The 12,094-nt window shown below is 38.8% G+C and overlaps 1 protein-coding gene across 1 annotated transcript in view; it reads right to left on the bottom strand.

Moving 5' to 3' along the window:
• ATP10B (ATPase phospholipid transporting 10B (putative)) overlaps positions 1-9,775 on the bottom strand; it is a 42,365-nt gene extending 32,590 nt beyond the window's left edge. Inside the window, exon 1 of the mRNA XM_066559932.1 lies at positions 9,273-9,775. Coding sequence (XP_066416029.1) covers positions 9,273-9,775 — 503 coding nt within the window. The remainder of the gene's footprint in view (positions 1-9,272) is intronic.
• Positions 9,776-12,094: the final 2,319 nt, after the last annotated feature.

Genomic DNA, 12,094 nt, shown 5'->3' on the forward strand with positions numbered 1-12,094 from the left:
CCCTGCCTCCCTGCCAGGCCAAGGGCTGCTCCCTGCTCACCCACTTTGCTGGGCTGGTGCAGAGCCAGCCACGGCACTGCCAGGCAAAGCCTCTCACTGGGCTTGCGCCCTCAGCCACAAACAACAACAAGCAGGCACCTGTGCAGCTTATGCAAGAAGTTAAATTCTGTCCATTTCCCAGTAGTTCTGAATTTTCATTAAAAAAACAGAACCCTCCAGACTGATGATTTGAATCCCTTTACTGCTGCTTTTGAAGCACTTACTGAACAATGGGGTTGTAGCAATATTTTTTCATCTTACATTGATTTTTCTTTCTTGAATTTTTAATTCTTCTCATTTTGTCTGATTCTGCTTACCTGCATGTCCCTTTTCTTTTGTGCAACAACAGACATAAAAGACCACACAGAAGAACAGAGGTTTTTGTAAGTTAATTAGGTGCTGCTATGCATTTTAAAAAAATCAAATTAAATTTCTATTTGAAAAGTATTTTAGCAAGTGTATGCTGAGTATTTAATCCTCTACAAAGCAGATACTAAGTTAATATAACAAATCAACTATGTAAGCACCAATCCTTTCCATGCCAAACAACTTCTGAATAGGACTTCTTAATTTGTTTGCCTAAAACATGAAAGAAAGAATACAAGATCAGTTTAGAGGAAGCAGATGTCTCGTCTTGCCATCCTAGACATTTGGATGCCATTTATAGTTTGCATATAATGTTTACTGTGGCTTCTCCATGGTAATCCTACCTCTCTGTACGTCAATTCTTGCACAAGTCAGAAGTTTACAGAACATATTTCTGATTTTGTCCACTCATAAAATGCTATAGAAGGGCCTTGTCTATCTGTCTGTGTTCCACATCAGCTGAAAGAAATCAGATTAGCCCAAATAATCCACAGAAATAATGGATTTGTAATTTTTTTTTCCCAATAGCTCGCTATGAAACCTACATTACGTGTAAAGCTTCAGGCTTCTAGCCAGTCACTAATTAGAGAGAAGACAGTGAGTCAGAAAAGCCAAATGACCTCTTTCAGATCAGAGGAAAAGCTGCAGGCACAGGGACTGCAGCTCAGGGATTGCTGGAATCCCAAACCTGCATTCAGGGGAACTGTCACTCTATCCCAATGAGTATTCAAAGAATTTTCTGCTCCTGAAGAAAACTTCATCTGAACCTGTAAGATTAAAATTTTGATTATATTATAAGATTAATAATTAAAAATACTAAAAATAGTACAAAGCTTTTCTACAACTTTGTAGGGAATTGCCAGTGGATGAAAGGAAGAAAGCACTTCATGATGAAACTGGTGCACCCCACGGCAGCTCTGTCCTAGTTGTCTAACAAGATTTTTCAGATGAAGCAGTTTCCTTTCAGCAATCCCTGTAACTGGAACACTGCCCATTTTCTGTTCACTGATGAAAGTTAACAGCACAAGCTCTGGTTGCTAAATAAACAGAGGAGCTTAATAAACCCAAGATGGTCTGATGAGAAACACACAAAAAGGGCAAATCTATTGAACCAATAAAATAAAAATCACCAGATGTGGGGATTTTCCATAGGTGGGAATCTGGACCCTTGATTCGTACAGCGTGTGGTGTCAGGGCTGTGGCACACTGAAGACAAGAGGTAAGATGAAAGTTCCTCAGTTCCTGCTCTCTTTTACCAGGGAATTGATCAAAAGCACATTCAAAAAGTGTTCCCTTGCTCATAGATATCATGATGATGCCCATCAGAGGATACTGCCAATGAAAAGAGGCCTTGAACAGTCAAAATGATGTCTGCCAGAACTGTTATTGAACTCATCAAATCTGAACAGAAGGCCTGAACTAAACAGATTTTATGAAGTAATTTCTGGGAAAAAAAAAGGATCATAAAAAAATCCTGCTGCAGTTGGAGATTGTGGGGGAACTTGAATAAATTATTGACTTTGTGTCAACAATTTGATTTCACTTTCTTGGATTCAATAAAGATAAATTTCAAAGCAAAACTGGATCAAAATGCATGGTGAATGGAGGGAAATAAAAGTTATTTTTCTGCTATACAGAAAAGATTAAATAAAAGTAATTTTTCACATGCACTCCACAGTATGTGTGTCTGCTAAATTGTCTTAAAGAAAGATCTTCAGAAATTTTTGTCATATAAAAACATTTTATCAGACAATTACTCCAGTGAATCTTATTCCCTAGAATTACTGCAAGCTCTATCTCAAGATCCTTTGCAGTTCAAAATAAAGATATTGTTTGCTCTGCACTATATCCCCCCAAATTGTCACCAGGTCATGGCACATAGAAAAATATATCAGTGTTATCAATAGAGAAATCTACATATTTATATTTTGTTGTATGTTAATTTGCTAGAATGCTGTATTTGAAAATGGCCTCCTTCAAACACCACCTATTTTATAAAAAAACAATATCCTGGGATCCTGGGTCTACATGGCAACAGGCTGAATCACACAGCTGCTTACTCTTTACAGTTTTTTTTGCAAATAAAAATCTTGCCCAGTTTTATGCTATCAAAGATTATATAGCTTTTATATGCAAACCCCTCACAAAATATTTTCAAAGATCACTTTATGTCCATGACCTCACCATCAAGAGCTACTGCCACAAAGCAAAAAAGCCTGACATCAAAGGAGCAGATTTAGGACTCAAAGAAGTCACTAGGTCAGACAGGAACTGATTCTGGAAACTGTCCATAGGTCAATTGGCTGATGATGTTCCTGATCTGCACACGCTGCCTGGGCATGGGAAGGTGCCAGGGTGTGTGTGTGGGTTTGTCACTGCTCCTGCCACCATCCCATCCCATCCCATCCCATCCCACCCCATCCCATCCCATCCCATCCCATCCCATCCCATCCCATCCCATCCCATCCCATCCCATCCCATCCCATCCCAGTTTTTGTTCCAGCACACCAGCCCAGCAGCACCAATGGTTCCATTTATCAGTGCCCAGTCCTGTACCCAGCCCCAGCCTTTCCCCACAGCACCAAACTCTCAGGATTTGAACACTATGTTAAGACAGCAAAATTGTCTTTTAAAAATAACTGAAACTAATAAAAATTATCTTTTAAAAATAACTGAATATTTCTAAAGTCTAATAAAGTACATACACTTGTATCATACTGGCATTCCAAATTCCTCAATGCTAATAACAGATCCTATCTTTCCATATGCTTAAACTGCCTATAGCATCATAACAAGCAACTTACTGTCTCAATGCTACAAGCCTATGCTCCACTTCCATAAACAACTGAACCTTATGTAAACTTTAAGTAAGTACCAGATCTTTCTAAATGTATTATTTGTTCATATAAATGGTTTTGAATTTATTTTAACTCATCTTTGAAGAAATAAAATAAAACAGACATAAACAGCATGTTACTTAGACTTTACTAGGTTAATTTTGTAAATTGTAGATTTTTGTATTTAGGAAAATGTATTTTTTTTTTTTTTACTGCCTTGAACAAAATACTATTGTTACAATTATTCCTGGCACCAGCTGGAAGGAACAGATAATTTCAAGGTGACTCAGTTGATGTCTCCTAATCATTAGCATTAGTTTCTATGGACTCTCATTAACTGGTAAAGTTTCTGGAAAGCACAGCCTACATCAGCTTTTTGATAGTCATATCTTTATATGACCATGTAGCTCTTGAGGTCACATGGTAGAAACCCTCCTCTCTCCAGGTTTAGTGGTATTTTAAAAGTTCAGACAGTTAGGTTGAATCTTAATGCCATGAGGCCATGATTTTGCAGGTCTCTGAGCCAAAGCCAGAGATTCTTATTTATTTGGTCTTAATGTTTAGTCATTAGCTCCTGCTGCTAAGCCATTGCACCTTTTCTGTGAAGCAGCTTTAATTGTCTTGGCAGGTAATAGATCTTGAAGAAAGCTCTGATCAAGCAATACATGAAGCAGTGGTAGCTTTAGTAATGCATTTTATGGATTTTGTTCCACAGAGATTGAGGATCCTGCTGTAGCAATACACCCTGACTGACAACAATTGCAGCTCACTGCTCTTCCACCTTCAGGTGCTGCTGCCTGGACCAGCTGAGAGTTCTTTGCATTTATTCGGTTCAGCTTGTCCATAATTCTTCACAATGCAATCATCATATCCCACACAAGGTGTTTTAATTTCTTCATGATTTTAGTAGCACTGGTTTCAAGCAGTGCCATGGTGACACAACGCACCTGGGTGTTCTGTTGGGTAAGGACATTTTCTCTCTCTCACTGCAAGGCTGAAGAATTCCTCAAGCAGAAGGCACTGTTTGTGTCAAACTCACTGCTAATTCAGGTATCCACAGCTAAACTAGGGACAAAATTTCCACAGTACATGAAGAGCAGACAAAAATGCCAGGGATGGCAGAGCAGGGGATGCCCATTACCAGAGAACAACACTCATGTTTAACATTAGGCAGGGGGATAGTAACTTGCAACTAGTCCAAGTGCCTGCTTTGTGGCTGTCACAGGAATTCACCTATTCAGGAGGTCTTCAGCCTCCAGCTGGTGAGATTCCTACACTGTTCAGGGAAGGTACCACTGAAGCCTTGATATTGCTATGCCCAAGAAAACTGCTTGCAATTTTACCTGTGGTGAGGTTTTAAGTGGGACACAGACTTTAGCCCTTTTTTTTTTGTGTGTAAAATGAACCCACTAAGGCCTCCAGCAGGCTCCTAGTCTTTACAGTTATGCTTTGTCAGAAAACAAAAATAACAAAGCAGAAAGAAAAGGCTCTTTAACAAGAGAAAACTCAGTGCTGCTGACCAACACTTTTAATTAAGTGTTGGCAAGAAATCTTTCAGTTCTTATGCCCTTGTAGGAATGGGAATTTTCTCTCATCCTGCTTTCTACTTTACAAACTTTCAGTTCACCTTGGGTTGAATGAGTTGCTTATGATATTTCTGAGTCCAGAGAAAAATTGTTTTTCTTTAAACTCCGAGTTTTGACAGTAGGTCAATCCCTGCTTTCAAGCATGTTCCCCTTTCTCTGCTCTTTTCCAGATGCCCCATACCTCTGTTGGTCACTGCATCCCTGGCCAGTCCCAGGCACTATCCCAGACAGGGGGAGCACCTACAGGAGATACAATCTCTCCTCTGTTCAGAAATCCAGTTACACAGAGCAGGTGAAGGAGGTTCAAACAGAAGGGCAGCCTTTGCTGCCCAGCTTCCCATAAAGTATGGATGGTCACCTGCAGGCAAGCAAATCTCCATTGCTGCCAGAGAGAAAATTGCAGCACAGACTCAGAGTACTTCAGCTGACTGAAAAACTTTAATTCTCTTTCAAAACAGTGGGTCCAGATTAAGCCACTTTCAGTTTTTCTGCTGTTGGCAGTTCTCATTTCATGCACCACAATAATGAGCACTTTGTTTTTTCCTTCTTTCTATACCTCTGCTCCAGGGCTAACCCAGAGTTAGTGCTGATGCAAAAATCTTTAAATGTTTTAAAACCTTACACTAAGTAGACAAAGAGTCAGAGTGAAGGCCAGCCTAAACTTTTTGTGCCACAGGCATCAGTGGACTGAGAGAGGAGGAGGAGGAGATTGATGCTTGTAGGAACTACCTGAAAATGACAAGGTCTGAAAGTATTACAGAGGAACTTTCTATGGAAAGAGTAATCAGGCCAGCTCATTTAGGATGCCTGTTGGCTTAGCTGCTTCTCCAAAAGGGCCACAGGATGATTCAAGGCACATAAACAAGGTTTCTCTGAGTCACTGTCTCAGATACCTGGATTTAGGTTCTTACAATTAAGAAATATGAATTGCTTAAATAATGTTAATGTTTTTGTGACTGCTGCTGTGCCATAGTGAACTGTGCATAACCTTTGCATTTGTATCTTTATGTCTACTAAAACACTGAGGAAAAAATAGGTTTAATCTTCTAAAAATGTGCAATTGATGCAAAAACCTGTCTGAATGCTATGGAGTGTTTACAGAGCTTGATATAACCCTTGGGGTACATCACAGCCAAGCTACATAATAACTACACAACAATTAGTTCCTTGAACATTATAGAACTTCAAGAAAATTGAATATATAGAATAGCTTTTAGCAACTATTGCATTGGCATTCACTTTCAGGTTTGTGTACCACATTCAGTGCTGGCCCCTGTTAGTAAGTTAATGACAAACTGATGAGAGAGTTTAGAGAAAAATAACCATGGGAGCTTTGGAGGGACTGACTGACTAGAAGGATGAAGAGAGCAATCTGTGCCAGTCTTGACTAAAATGTCTCTGGGTGTTGCATATAGGTACAGCCTTGTAAAACAAGGGCCTTGTTACCCCTGTAAAACCATGGCTCAGGCCTGCTACTGTGGCTAAGTAGAAAAGGACTGTGGGGAAGGGACTCAGCTGAATTAGGGGTATGAAAACGAGTTATAAACCATTGTGTGTTCACATTGTGGTTTATGGTGGTTGGTTGAATTATGGTTGTTATGCTTTAAAACTATGTAACTGATAATGGGCAAACTCCTTAAAAAGGCCTGGTTTGTGCAATAAAGCAGCTCTCCTTTGCACCTGCCTGGGGACTCTGTGTCACTATGGACCCTCACCCACATCTGGGTGCAACAAAATGAATATGATAAAAATCACACATATTTGAAGATTATAATTAACTGCTATGGATGGAGTCTAACTAATTAGGGTTCCATGAAACCAGGCGACTTGAGAAATGTAAATGCAATTAAAGAGGCATAATAAAGTATAGCATCATAGAAAATGCTTTGGTGTTTTGTAGTAATGGAAGTCTGCCTTGCTTGGAAAATGATAAGTAGATAAAGTGTATTTCAAAGAACACCATGAGAAAGCAGGCATTAAATAGGTCTGAACCATCTGCAATTCAGATTTCTGTTCTTTCCTTTTTGTGTGTGATTCATTCCAACAGCACAGCAGATTGTCTACAGAGTATGATTTCAAAAGTTTTGGTTCCGAAAGTACAAACTCCTCCATCAAACATCTGGGTTATTGCATCTCCCCAGGACACTTTAATGCCTATTAATTGTTTCTCATTTTTTCAATTAAACATTCTTTAAATACACTACTGGAAGTGTCTTTTCTTTCATTTGACCAGCAGACCAGATTTCCCATTTCAGCTGATCTCTGTGAAAAGAAAATTAGAATAAATATGTTTACAGGCCAGCCTATTTAATTTTAATTTCCCTTGCTCTCTGTTGAAAGAAGGCAATTTACTGCATTTCCCCTGGTCCTCAAGAAAATTTTGGAGAACATTCAGTATCTGGAAAAGTTTGGTTTGCTTTGTATTTCTTTTGGAACAGGTGCCAGAGTCCTTATTAAAATATGAAATAAAGACAACATACACTCCAAGATTATCTCTTAAAATCTAAGTAATATTTCATCTTGGATGGGAGATCAGTTGTTCTATTAGAAATAACTTTTTGCTGCCACAATATTAACAAAATTTGCAGTGTCCCAAAAAGACTTTCACCTATGCTAAAACAATTACTTATTTTCATGATTCATATGGAATAAAATTAGAAGACATCATGCCCTTCCATGACTTTGCAGCTTCCCGAAGCACTAGAGAAGCCTGATTGAAATTATTCATAATATATTAAGCTGTAGTGACTGATCTGATGGCAAATATTATTACCCACAATTTTTCCAGAGAGGATGAATGCTGTAGTCTGAAACCCTTCACATTTTCCTTTCCCTTACACCACCTTTTTGGGCCATAAAACTTTGGTGAAAGACAAGATCTTAGACAAGACTGATTCATAGATCAAAATCTTTTCTATGGGATGGAATAACCAATTTTAAGGCAGGCCTGACTCATGTTTCTGCATAACAATCTTGAATCTGGAGTGGAATATATGTTATAATTCCATGGTGGATATTTTTCCCTTATACAAAACAAGTTCTATTGTATTCCCTACTTCTCATGTTCCCATGGTAAAAGGCTTTCAGATTTAAACTGGCATGGTTTCTGTGTGTAAAGAGGAAATAAATAAGATCCCTCTCCAGATTTATTCATTAGCACCTACTGCCCCACTTATGCTGTCCCGTGCTGGTTTTAACAAGTATTAACAGATAATCCATTGCCTCATAGGCTAATGCAACACTGAAAAGCTAGAATATTCAGCCAGATGGAAATTTCAAAGATAGACAGAAGAGGCAGTTTGCCATCCTACCCAAAGAGCTACAATTATTGACATTCTTCACCACATATGAGACCTTAAATCCTCAATATTTAGAAACTTGTGAAATTCCAGCTTTTTATTAAAAGTTGGCAAGGAGAGGAGTGCAGTTTTTTTTAATGACAAATCATTATCTATATGTGGGCCTAAGTTTAGTCCCTGTACAAGCAAACCTATTACTCTCCTATTTAACCTGCAGCACATAAAAATAAAAATCTGTCCAACACATGCAGGAGAAACAAACAGAAATGACAGCCCCATGTGATAAAAGCCACAGCTCTGCAGGATCTTGCCCATGAAAGCACATGCTATATAAAGCACTGTTGATTATTTTGAGGGATGACAGGTACATTCATGGAGATGGAAAGTTTTGCACTTCTGACTTTATCAGGGAGAAGTCATTTGCTACTTTGCTGAGAGAACAGTTTTGATACAATAAAACATAATTTTCAATCTTCTGAATCTCCTAAAAGCAAGAACTCTTGAAGCACTTTGAGGAAGCGAGCACAGGCACACGTAGTTAATTCATTTAGAGGTGACTAAACAGAGGTATAAATTACTATCTTTCCTTTCTAGACTGTGTTTTTACAGGTTCCTTTTACATACTGCCTAAGAAAGAAAAAATAACTGAAAGCTAGATAACAACATAGAGTATAAAATAAAATGTAGTTCAAAGAGCCAGGTTTTTCAGTGATTTCTTGGCATCTAAGAATGCAAACAAGTCCCATGACAGATCTTGTTCTGTGCTACCTTAGGTCGGTAGAATTAAACCCTCTTGAAAATGTCTCAGAAATTCAGCTGCTGGTAGCTCTTTAGGCACCTGTTTGTCTAAGATGCTGGTAGACACACCAATACAATGAAACTCAAACTTAACTTTCCAGTAAAATAATACTTTAAAAAAAACCCAAACAAAACAACTTAAATAATACAGTAATACTTACAAAAAAAAAAATCCCTGTATGAGAACAAATTCCAGGCGATATATAGTGCCCATGACTTTTCCCTATTTCACCTAATGACTGTGATTTTTCAGCAGTTATTTGTTAATTTTTTTAAAGAAAAAGCCTCACCATTGATCAAAGATCTTGACCCAATGTTTTTGGCAATAAAAGCTGTACAAAACTTACCTGCTGTAAATGTAGCATCCCATGTGATTGATTTCTTTGTCCAGTTTATACCTCCTGAAGTCCTCCCAAGCATCTTTAATGGCTGTGATGGCCATTATGCCACAAATTGGGATCACAGACACCTCTGGTTGGAAAGCATTCACCACTGGCACAAAATTCAGCAGTGCAATGAACACAAAATAAATATTGGCAAAGCGGTGAAACTGCTCATAGATATTTTTAGGGAGGAAAGTTATGATGGTATATTTTGTGGTCTTAATTTCATTGGTGTCATAGTATCTGTTTGGATTTTCCTTCCACTTCTTGCTTCCAAAGGGCAAATTGGAGATGATCACACGTTTATTTTCATTTTTCTTCTTTCTTTTCCTTACTTTTCCTCTCTTCTCCAGCTCCTCATTTTGGATTTCCGTGTCTGAAGCACCACACTGGCAGCAGGTTTCCTTGAAAAAATGTTTTTTCCATGCCATTGTAGAGAAGCAGCCTGGAGCAATTTTCCTTGACATCTTGTTTTTCTTTCAAAAAGTAGCTCCAAGTTGAAAACCAATGAAGTCAGAAGAGTTCAGTAGTCCAAATGAACTCCCAAATGGTGAAGAGAAGAGTTGAGATGTCTGAATCCCAGGGCTGCCTCCTCCACTCCAACCTCCACGTAGCCAGGGCCAGGGATCATCCTGACTCAGCTGCACCAGCTCCTAGATCCTGCTGGGGCAGCTGCACCTCACGTCTGCCAAAAGCATCCTGAATGTTTTGTTCTTCCTGCCAGCAGATGCCTGGAGGCCCTGCTCAGACCATTTCCCTCCCCTGCTCGTGTGAAGTGTCTCTGCTTTACCACAGAGCTGTGGCAAAGCTGGGAACACACACACACACACGGTGTTCACAGGTCACTCCAGCAGTTTCAGGATCACTTTATAGCCCTGGGAGTTGCCAGGAAGCTCAAAGGTAATGGGCAGAGCTCTGTGTCCCAGATGTCAACAAAGGATTGCTACCAGCCTCAGAACAGACAGTATTTCTCTTTTATTTCCTCTATCTATTGTTTGTTTTCATGGCCATAAGATCGATTATTATTAAACAAACAACCAACCCCATTCCCCCAAGCTAAGTAAACCTCTGATTTTGTAGCCAGAGGAATCAGACACAGACAGAAACAAGGGAAGTACAATGTACCTGGATTGCCCCTCAGCCTGATCCTTCTCCCCAGGCCTTCCTTTCTCTACCTGGACACCCCTTCCCCTTTGAGCCTTCTTCCTCTGACACATAAATATGTCAGCACAGATGAGGGCTCATTTCCACAAGAGCTAATGACATGTATGTAAAACACAGCAATCTTTTTCTCTGTGGCTTGGGCTTAAGAGCAGGTGAAAAAAGGAAAGCACACAAATATTTAAGCTTATTTTAAATGAAAACTCCTGTTTGCTTCACGATGCAGTGACAAGGTAAGCAGTCTCAAGTTAGTACTTGAACAAGAAACTCTGATGAAATCGAAATGTTGCAACAAGAATTGCAGTGAAATGATTTCTTCCTTCTGAGTCAGTCCTGAGCAAACAGCTTCCCACAGGTATTGCACCAGCTCCAAAGCCAAGCTGGCTTGTATTGATCTCTCTGCTTACTGGAAGTCCGAAAACTTTTTCATCTCCTGATTATTATATGATTTTGAATCCTACTTTTTCACCTCCTGATTATTATTATATGATTCACCTTGAATGTAGTTGATCATTAATTTCTGTATTACTGGCTTTATTGTGAGACATTAGAAAGACTTTGTTCCAGTTTCTGTACAGCCCCAGTTTTCTCTTCCAGGCTTGAGTAAGTTCCATTTATCCTCCAGATCCTTCTGCTATGAGGAGAGGATGTTGTGTGTGTTGACAAGCTGCTCTAAAAACTTGAAATGAAAACCTGTATGTATCAGCACACGCTGTTGTGATATGAAACAAAGCCTCAGTGATATTGAGATGATTTAAGTAAGATAAATAAGGCATTTTTAAAGGTAGAAAAAAATATTTTGTAATGGTTCTTCCAAACTTAGAGTACTCTGAAAGGTCAGTGAGGGAGTTCCTGTAAAATCAGATGAGCAGTTTCTATGACAACAGAAGCAATGAAAGAAATAATAGATTTAGTTTACTTACTTGTCATATACCCTGGTTTTAGTGAAGTTTATTGTCTTATCATACTGGTATTTTCTGTAGTCTTCAAGAGCATCCTTAATCATGCTGAAAAGCAGCACCATGACCAGAGGCAGCATGGTAACCTCCCTGTGGAAGACTTCCACTTGTGGGAACCAGTTCAGAACCACCATAAAGAAAAAGTAAAGATTACCCAACCTGAAAAGGTATAAAATAAATTAAAAGTAGTCAGAAATTAGAATCTATCCTTTTCTTAATGAACAACCCCCATTCTGTGTCAAAGGAACATTAATAATTTTTCTCTTCTACCTTGTTTTTCCTTTCTCCAGAAAAAATTAATCAGCTGCTTAACCCAGATGCAAATTTTTTCTTCAGAAGACTTGTGACATAAATTTTCATACTATTATAGCTAGCTCTAGTTTTCTCACATGTTGGAAACAATATCTGTCTGTGGGATCTCCAAGGTCTTTAATGGCCCCTCAGTCTTGAAAATAAGCACAAAATTAAACAAAAGCCAAACAAACCTCAAAAAACAAACCAATGAATTTATAGAAATGTACCCATCAGGAATCCATGAAGGATTCTGCAAATGGCAGGTCAAATTATGAATGGGCCAAGCTAGTATACAGAATTAAAATTTCAAAGCTAGAGATGGATCTACAACTTCCATTTCTCTTTATTGTGATGATGGTTCCCTGGAATCGA

The sequence above is a fragment of the Molothrus aeneus genome, chromosome 15, assembly GCF_037042795.1.
Source record: "Molothrus aeneus isolate 106 chromosome 15, BPBGC_Maene_1.0, whole genome shotgun sequence".
In the NCBI taxonomy this organism is placed as follows: Eukaryota; Metazoa; Chordata; class Aves; order Passeriformes; family Icteridae; genus Molothrus; species Molothrus aeneus.